The sequence below is a fragment of the Mirounga leonina genome, unplaced genomic scaffold (assembly GCF_011800145.1).
Source record: "Mirounga leonina isolate KUSES-001 unplaced genomic scaffold, KU_Mleo_1.0 Mir_197, whole genome shotgun sequence".
Lineage (NCBI taxonomy): Eukaryota > Metazoa > Chordata > Mammalia > Carnivora > Phocidae > Mirounga > Mirounga leonina.
In genome coordinates, this window is record NW_023270494.1 from 3,366,800 (window position 1) to 3,376,391 (window position 9,592).

Sequence of the window (9,592 nt, forward strand, 5' to 3'; positions counted from 1 at the left end):
ATTTGTCCATAGACAGAATCCTCAAGGGGAAGACGGGGCAGGTGCGGTGGGCTTGGCAGGGAATCCAAGCGCGGGGGGCGCGCAAGACACGGGCTGGCTGGCACCTCTGTGTGCGGCACGAAGCTCGATGATGTAACTATGCTGAGATTTTTGTTTAAATTTCCTTCCTTTTTTCCTTTTTGTTTCTAACCAAAAACACTTCTGATTCTTCTTCTACCATTCCCCTCCCCCACCTCCCCCCTTTTTTTTCTCCTTCTGTCCCCTCATCCTCCTTTCTGGGCTCTTTTATTTTTATTTTATTTTTTTTTTATTTTTATTTTCCCTCTTCACTCACGGCAACCTCTTTTAGACCACCAAGTTTTTATTTATGTCAATAACTGCAGGCCAGCACCCTGCGGAGGGCAGCCGACAATGACCTCCGTCCACCCCTCTCACCACTGTCCGACCTCACCTACCCCAGGAAAACCACTCACCCTGTCGCCGCCTCCTCCTGGCCTGTCTGTGCAATCAGGTGAGCCGCGGGCGCAGGCCCCCCGGGCCGGCCGCTCCTCCCCTGTGCTTAGCGTGTGCTTGGCTGGCGAAGATGCACATGGTCTCCAGCCTTGCGGGATGGACAGTGGTGTGCGGCTGGACAGGTACAGGGTGGATCCTGCACCGACTTCTTCTTGTTTTCTCTCTCTCCATCCAGTAGAGGAGCTCCGGCTAGTCAGAGGCAGCCTGGTCTCTGCAGTCCTGATCTTTTCACTTTTGTCTTCATTTTCCATCCACCTGCTATGTCCATGCGGGGACGGGGATGTGCCCTGGGTCCCTCCCCAGTCTCGTGACAGGACTCCAGAGTAGAAGAGAAGGGCAGGAGTCCCAGAAGGACCCTGCGTGAACCCAGAGTCCTGTGACCCCGCTGAGGGGTGTCTTGCTGCCAGGATCATTCTGTATCTCCCACCAGTGCTCCCCGGGCTCTTCTCGGACTCCTTAGCCCTGCACAGAACCTCCGTGCATGGGCTTCCCCTGGCTGTCCCCTCGCACTGGCTTCTGGAGCTTCGGGCGGCCGTCCAGAGCAGGGAGGTGTGGTTCTCGGGGAGCCCTGTTCAGGCTCCCCAACAGGCGCACCTCCCGTCCCGTGACACACGGGGTGCTTATATCCTTTGGGGTGTTGAGTAGCAGACAGCTGAGTTACTGACACTTGCCTGGTGGCTGACGGAGCCCCTGGCAGCTGGGGAGGGAGGGAGGAAGGAAGCTGGGCGAAGCCAGGAGGTGGTTTGGGTGGTTTGGGCGCTGATGTGTCCTCCCCACCCTCGGCCGCTCCGGGCTGGGTGCTGGGTTCACGCTCCCATCCCCCGGCCTCTCCCACCCTCACAGTCGGCCTGGACCCAGCACAATATTTTTGCATGTGGAAGGTCTTTAAGCGTGCGAGGTACTTACTGTGGGGTTTTTTTTTTTGTTTTTTTTTTCCTTTTTTGACGTAGAGACTTTTTTTTAAAACTTCCCAGAAGATGGTAAACGGAGTGGTAGAGCGGTTTGTGTAGGCGTCTGTCCTGGTTTCGTAACGGTAGTCCTGTTTGATTCCATAACCTTTTGAGGTCGGCATTATGGTCACTCGGTCACGAAGGAGGAGAGTGAGGCTTAGAGCAGAAGGTTAACTCTTGCAAGGTCACATCGCTGGCGGGAGGCGGGTCAGAGAGCCTAACCTGACGGAGCTCCCAGTCCCGCCCCTTCCTTGTCCCGCTGTGTGATCAGCTGATTGTCCGGAGCCCCCAGATCAGAGGGGGATCCTAGTGCACGATGTACAGGCCTGCGCTGGCCCTCCTCGCAAGGCTGGTGTCACGGGTGTGAACACCTTGGGGCTTGTGGGCAAATTCAGAGAAGTTTCTCGTAACAGACTCGTGTTGGAAATTAATAACGTTAGTTAGGGGCGCCTGGGTGGCACAGTGGGGCGGCTGACGCTTGATTTCCGCTCAGGTCATGATCTCAGGGTTGTGAGATCGAGCCCCGCGTCGGGCTCCATTCTCAGTGGGGAGTCCGCTTGAGATTCCTCTCCTTTTCTCTCTCCCTGTGCCCTTCCCCCACTCACATGCATGCTCTCTCGCTCTCTTTCTCTAAAATAAATAAATCTTTTCAGAAAGATAGTAACACAAGTTTGGAAAAATACCTTGAACTGCTTGGTGACAGGAAACTAAAAGGTTCTGATTTTTGGTTACTTTGATTTTCAGTAAATTTGGATTTTGTTGTTTTCCGCTTTTTTAAGTCAGTGGAATTTACGCGTACCTGAGATTCACACGGGGGGCGGGGGAGGACCGTGGGAAATCCTCACCTGGGCGGGCAGGGGGCTGTGGGCGGGCAGGAGGGGCCTGCCTGTGCGTCAGAGCAGCGTGTCCCCACAGGGCGCTTTCACCTGCTCCCCCACCATCCAGCCACCTGAAGCTCCCCGTCGGTGCCCGCTCCGCGTCACTGTCCAGTAGCCCCCGACCTCCCGGGACGTCAGACCCACAGAGCTGCTCCCCCGCCTCTGCTCTCCTGCCTCAGGTCAATGGGGGCTCCCAGGCCCCTTCACACCAGCTGCCAGAGGCCAGCAGGTCCCCCCAGAGCCTCGGTAAGAAGAGGAAAAGGAACCGCAGGGGGGAGAGCCAGGGGCAGGGCTCAGAGACGAGCACAGCAGCGGCAGCCTCTCCGGGGAAGAGGAGAAGGAAGAAGAGGAAGCGCGCGGGGGCCGTGGACGCCTCCCCCCCGCAGGAGGGGCAGATGCAGAGGCAGCACTGGCGCCTCGAGCGCAGGACGGAGCCCCGGGCAGAGGTGCCCGCCGACAGACTGGAGGACCAGGGCGGAGGGCAGCAAGAGAATGGCCGGCGGGGGGGGGAGCGGGACCGACGGCCGCCCCGGGAGCAACAGGAAGAGGAGACGGAAGGGAGCGGAGGGCCTCGGTGCGGAAGACTGCCTCCCGCGGGACCCACCGTGGCACAGGTGAGAGCGGGAGCCAGGCCGCCCGGCACCTCCCCCAGCGATGCGCGGCCCGTCCCCGGTGGGGGGTCTGGAACCCCAGTGCGCTGGCCAGCCTTCCAGGACAGGACCGTGTCCTTACGTGTCTCGACGGGCTTGTGAGTGGATGGCAGTGAGTGTGCAGGTGGCCACGTGGCCCCGGGTCGGCAGGTGCTGCAGCCGCGTCATCTGGCCTGGACGACTCGCCTGGGTTAGGTGCAGTTGTGGGCTTTTCTCTCAGGCTTGACTGTCGCCCCGGAAGCTGGCGTGCTTTGTCCTGCTCCCGTCTGCAGGGTGTTCTTGGGGTGGCTCTTCTGTGGGCTTGTGGCACGTGCCAGCTTGAGTTCCGGGGTATCGACCTGAACCCCACTCTCACCCTCAGTTTGCCCGGAGCTGACTGTTGACTCTGACTTCCCAGGAGCTGCTCTCCCTTGGATGTCGTCGAGCTAGAGGCCACTGTGGCATCTCCGAGGAAAAAGAAAAGGAAAAAAAGACAGCAGGAGTCATGGCAGGAAGTAGAAGAGAACGAGCACCCTGAAGCCTGCAGGGGCGAGAGGCAGAGGGGCTCTGCTCTCCCTGGGAGCCCGCCCTCCCCGCCTGTGAACGGCAGGCGTCCCGGGGACGGAGCAGGTATGCGCCCGCGAGGAGCAGGGGGCTGGGCCCGGGGACCGCGTAGGTGTATGCGCCGGAGGGGGGCACCCACGAGCACACCTGTGCCCAGCTCTGCCCTCAGTCTGTCCCCTTGGGCAGGCTGTCTGCCCTGTGGGTCGCAGCTTCCCCATCTGGCAAAGCCGTTAGCCCAAACTACTCTTACGTATTCTCGGAATACAGTGTTTCTTCTGATTCAAGGCTCCTCCTGCCTAAACTTTTCCCTAAAAACTTACGTCTATTCAGCCTGGAGATTTTTTGTGATTCTTGAACTTGAAAGGTCGGGTTCAGAAGTTAACCTTTCTCTGCCTGTTTTTATAGTTAGGCTGTTTTTGTGTTGTTTAAGATTTTATTTATTTGAGAGGGCAGCAGCAGAGGGAGAGGGAGAAGCAGACTCGCCGCTGAGCAGGGAGCCCAATGCGGGGCTCGATCCCAGGACCCCGGGATCATGACCTGAGCCGAAGGCAGATGCTTAATCTGCTGAGCCACCCAGGCACCACAAGTTGGGCCTTTCTGAAGACAATGTGGCCTCTTGCCTTTGGGGTTCCCAGCGCTTCGGCTGTTCCCCAGGGCTTGGGTTGCCCATGGCTAAGCGACTTCTCCTGGTTCTGTTTCCTTCAGGGCTGGCCAGGCTCGGCTGGGCTGTCCTGATACAGCATGTCCATTAGCGAAGGGGAGAGAAGGTCACACCTGCTTGGGAAGGGATCCAGCATGGCTGCAGATTCTGTGAGGTCTGCTCTGCAGCCTGGGGATCCAGTTATGTTTGTGCTTTTGGGGGTGAACAGGCTGCTGGGGATGGTTTATGTTTGTCAGACTTCTGATAAATGAGTCTGTGACTCAACATTAATCCCATGACAAGGGGAGCCTGGGTGGTGCAGTCGGTTAAGCATCCAACTCTTAGTTTCGGCTCAGGTCATGATCTCAGGGGCCTGGAATCGAGCCCCACGTTGGGCTCCAGGCTCAGCACGCAGTCTGCTTGGGATTCTCTCTCTCCCTCTCCCTCTGCCCCTCCCGCTTGTGCTGTCTCTCTCTCTCTCAAGTCTTAAAAAAAAAAAAAACCCATGAGAAAACACTACCGCTGGGGAATGAGGAGGGCGGCCAGTACGTTGGAAGAAAGGCTCCTCAAAGGTGGTGACAGAGCAGGCTGGCGGTGGTCATCAGACCACGGGGCTGGCTTTGTTGGCACACTGACCAGATGGCCTCCCGACCCACTGCCCGGTGCAGATGCTAGGGCTGCGGTGGCCCAGCCCCTGCTCTGTTTGCTCTCCATCCTGATGATCGGAAGAGCTGGCTCTGTGGGGAAGGGCATTCACAGCCAAGAGATGGAGAGAGCGATGTGGGTGGCCCTGCCTGACCACTGGGCCGGGCTATGCTGTGGAGCGAAGGGCAAGAGGCTGGAGAGGGCGGCAGGGACCGGGCTTGAAGGTCACAGCGTCATTGATAAATTGGAGGCCTGGAGAGCAAGGGCAGGCTTGTGCTGAGGGAGGGGAGCGCGTTCCAGCAGTTGTAGATGGTTAAGAGGGGGCCAGGCAGAAGTTTCTAGAAGCCTGAGGAGGGTGGTCTCTGCTGTCACCATGCAGCTGTCCTCGGTGGCCAGGCTCTTCCAGGATGCGGCTGGGAGGCAGCCTCCCCAGAAGCTGTGGTGGCAGCGGCAGTTGGCCGTTCCCGCCAGTCCCCGCCAGATCTCGTTTCTGGCCATCTCCCTGGGGGAGGGGCGGGTTCCCCGGGAGCCCCGTCTCACCCGTCCTGCATCGGACCGAGGGCTCACGCTGCTGCTTGCAGTTTTCAGTCTTGTTTGGGGGGTGGGTTTTTAGTCTTTTCCAGCAGTTGATTTGGACGGTAGCCCCTCTCGAGAAGTAATCAAGTACCCCGTCCGAGGTGAACGTATGTAAGCGGTTCTCTGATTGCAGGGCAGGCCCCGGCTCCTCTTGTGTCCTGGAGCAGAGAGAGGGAGTCCGACGTGCTCCAGGAACTGCTCAAGTATTCGTCAGATAAAGCTTACGGGAGGAAAGGTACTGGTTTCGAGCATGGACTTCTGTCCTACAGTTCACTCATCGGGCCGCAGAGGTCTGAAGTGGACCCGCTGTGTCATGATCCTGGGGCGGGGGAGTCACTGGGCTTTACGGACGGGTAGAGGAATGTCAGCCGTGATCCTCCCTGAGCTGCAGCCGTTGCACAAAGTCCAGAACCAGTCCCTGTGGGAGGATCCAGAATGCTGCCTCCCGGGGGTGTGAGCAGAGGCGGGGAGAACAGATCTTGGGCCTCTGGGTGGCGTGGGCCGGCTTGGGAAGGGCGTGGATAGGAATCACCCAGCACCGGGGCTGTACATTCTTAGTCTCAGAGAAAGAACGTGAGACCTTTGTCTCTCAGGTGAGGGCACAGGTTTGAAAGGAACTAAACTGGGGGGCTGGTGGTACAGAGCTAACAACGTTTGCGCTTAAGGGACGGACCACTGTCCTGCACGCTGGAGACCACTCTGCCCTCCCTCATCCCTCTCTGCATGGTCCATTTCACCGGAAGGTGGCCCTCGAACATGCTGAATGTATCGGGAGTAGGCCAGTCTGGGTCGTAAACACCATTCTGGAAGCAGGTGCACAAAGGTGCCGACGCTCAGTGTCTGCTTTGTAGTGTTGACATGGGGCGGCGAGGTGTCGGCTGTCAGTCAGGATGCCATTCGGGACAGCAGATGGGCCCGCGCCGCCACGGTGATCGACGACTGGGATGAAGAGTTCGATCGAGGGAAGGTATGGGGTGCACTTGAGGCTGGAGTGACAGGGCACTCACGGTGGCCCCGCCGAGGGCCGGGCAGGGAGGACTTGACCCTTTGGGGCAGTTTGAAGTGGCAGCGACATTGTAAAGTGGTCAAGTACAACGACGGGAGGCAGGCTGCTGGGCTCGGATGCCCACCGTAAATGTGTGGTTGCTTTGTTCCTTCTTCAGCAAGGTGGGGACAGTGGGGACACCTCCCTCAGGCCACGTGAAGAGTAAGCTGGTTGGTTCTGTAGCAAATTCAGACTCGTGTCCCCCACCCAACAAGCCTTCACGAGGAGCCACAGGGACCAGGGGAGAGCCCTTTTCGGGAATTGTGACGCCTGGGGTTTCTTTATGTAGGAAAAGAAAGTGAAAAAGTTCAAAAGAGAGAAGAAAAGAACATACAACGCCTTCCAGAAACTTCAGAGTAGACGGAACTTTTGGTCTGTGACTCATCCAGCTAAGGCTACCAGCCTCAGCTACCGCCGCTGACTCTGCTGCTGTCAGATGGGTTAGTGTGGGGGAGGTGTAGGGGTGCGTTAGTGTGCGGTTTGTATTTCAATGTGGGGGGGTGGGGGGTGTCTAGTGCATGTGGGGGGGGTGTGCGTGTGTGGTGTGGAACGTGTGGGGCAGGACCGGGTGTTTTCAGAGCGCCATCTAATGGTGCGTGTCGTCCGTGCGGACGCGCACTCCAGGGATGGCGGGACTCCCAGGGTCTCCCTCTCTTCAGGAGCAACGTCCTGTGCCCCACAGCCTCGGGAGACGAGGTGTCCCTTCCTGGGCCCTGTCCGTCTGAACTGAAGAGCGGCCTTGCTGAGGACCCCGCTGCCCCATCGCTGCCAGGCCCACGCTGTGAGCCAGCTGCAGGAGGACGGGACCTCGGGCGTCACCGCACGCACCGTGACAAGCCCCACGGTGATGCGGAGAGCAGGTGGCAGCGCGCTGGCCGGGAACCTGGACAGCGGTGCATGTGGTCTGTGGCCGAGAGCAGGGGAAACGGCGGCCGCAGCCCTCCCGGCACATCCTCGAGTGAGCGAGCGCCCCCAGGGTGACCGAGTGCGCTGGGCTCGTCTCGGGAGCCGTCTGTCCCCTGCTGCTGGCGGCCAGCACCGCCGTCCGGTCCTGCCGTCCCCATTTCTGCGGGGCAGGGACTCTGTATGCCTTACGTGTCCCCCTCAGAAAGGAAGCCGAGGCCGCCCTGCACCGCACCTCTCCCTTTTCTGGAATTGGGGGGCGGCCCTGCCAGTGTGTCCCTCCCTTGCAAGAGGCCCTAGCCCATCTCTGGAGAGAGACGGCTCTTGGGGTGGGGCCGTGAGACGGCGTGCTGACTCCCCTGCCTTTCCAGCGGCTGTCGATCCCCAGGTGGCCTTGCCATTCCTTCCCTGCAGCTACAGCGGCCCGCGGGTCTGTATCGAGGTGGTGGTCTTGGGGTAGAATCCTTTTATTTTACTACTTATTAGAGACACGCATTTTGACCAGGTCTGTGGCTTCTGTTAGCAATACATTTCCTTTCCCTGATACCCAATACTGGCTTTATTTGCTCTATTTTGTGAGTGCTTTTGAATTTAAATGATTGTATGACTCAAGAAGATCACTTTTTTATCTTGCTCAAGCTGTGCCTGCGAACTTGTAATTTAATAAATACGGAAACCCTCAGTTAAGGTGACATTTTCCGGAGAACAGACACACGACCCAGTAGCAGAAGGTACAGAGGTCAATCCGAAAGTGACTCCGTGGATGTACGTCTCCACTTCCTCTTCTCCAGAACGCCACACGCAGAGAGGGACTGACGTCTGATGTGGACGTCCGTCCTCCACGGTGGCTCTTCGTGGCCTGAGGCCCACCGATGGCCCCGTCTGGCACCCCTTGCCACCCGAGCCTTGCCGCTTGCTCTGGGGCCTGGGGCGGGGATCAGAAAAAAGTGTTCCATTTTCAGGGTGGGGGTGGGGAGATATGTTAATTTTTTCACGTAGGTAGTTCTTTTTGATTTTTCTTCCTGTTCTTACATTTCTCTTTGAAAAAGGTAGGGAGAATAATGATGCCCATGGCCCAAACTGGGGCTGCCTCTGGTCCCAGCAGGAGGTGAGCAGGGCACTGGCTGCAACCGCCGGTCTGGGAGCCTTTTGCTCTTTTCTCAGAGGACAGATTTCTCTATTAACCACACCTTGTTCAAAGATGAGGGTCGTGTCCCCCCTCTCCCCCTCCCCCCCAGCAACCCCTAGTGCCCTGTGGCTTTGTCATCTGCCACTTCGGGAGGGAAGGCAGGTGCCTTTATGGACAGGGCATTTTTTTTTTCCTCTTTTGGTGTTGACCTTCATTCCTGTATGGCCCTATTTTTCTGTAACGTTCTGCAGTTGAAAAGGGAAGTTGTTGTCTGCAGCACAGAGTTCATCTCTTTTCTTGCTCCCTCCTCTTCAAACCAGGCTCTTCCCTTTTCACTATGTAATTATGAAACCTTTTCCTGAGGAAAACATGCCCGCCGTGTCTTGGGCGGTGCTGAGCCCTGGCCTGACTGTTGGCAGCATTTGTCACTGTTCCGTAGGGGCGAGCCCTTCCCTCCCACACCCGGCCATTGGCCAAACTGGGAAGGGAAAGGATGGGCCCAGAAAATCAGTCCAAACTCTAGGGGACATGTAAATATATAAATATATATAAATAACGAAAGATTTTATAATAGCAGTCACTTGGTTGACTTAGAACGTGGGTTTAATTTAACTTTGTGTTGGGGGGGTCGCCTCTCCCCATGGTCCCGTGTGGCCTCACTCACCTGCCTTTTCCCGGTGGGCTTAGCCCACCACGTCCCCGTGCACTGTGCCTCCGCTCCAGGGGCTGAGGTGCCCCCGATGTTGCCAAGATCCTGGTGCAATAAAACAGGTTTTTGTGAGCCCTGCCTATGTCTTTGTGTTTTTCCCTTTGATTTTTAGGAGTTCGCATCCCAGCGCCCAGTTCAGCTGAAGGGTTCCCCATGGTGCACTTTCGGGTAACCCATCAGTATGTGGGAAAGTTTGGAGCAGGTCTTCCTTAAGGATAAAGGGGAATAAAGAGATTTATTTAAATGTATTAATAAATACATTCATTTGAATTTAAGAAGACAGAGGGACCCTTTGAAGTGGCCCGCGGAGCTTGGTGGGTGATTTGCAATGAGTACTGTGTTGAGGAAACTTGGAAACCCTGTTCCACTGAGGTTTGCTGTTTGAGTTTTTTTACTGAATAACACTGGGAT

The 9,592-nt window shown here is 57.3% G+C and overlaps 1 protein-coding gene across 1 annotated transcript in view; it reads left to right on the top strand.

The window, feature by feature from the left end:
- Window positions 1-9,253, top strand: part of USP36 (ubiquitin specific peptidase 36) — a 32,588-nt gene extending 23,335 nt beyond the window's left edge. The window contains 8 exon segments of the mRNA XM_035025872.1: window positions 384-511; window positions 2,379-2,844; window positions 2,846-2,955; window positions 3,392-3,600; window positions 5,529-5,630; window positions 6,247-6,362; window positions 6,730-6,880; window positions 7,123-9,253. Of these exon segments, the coding sequence (XP_034881763.1) occupies window positions 384-511; window positions 2,379-2,844; window positions 2,846-2,955; window positions 3,392-3,600; window positions 5,529-5,630; window positions 6,247-6,362; window positions 6,730-6,861 (1,263 nt within the window). The 3' untranslated portion in view covers window positions 6,862-6,880; window positions 7,123-9,253.
- Window positions 9,254-9,592: the final 339 nt, after the last annotated feature.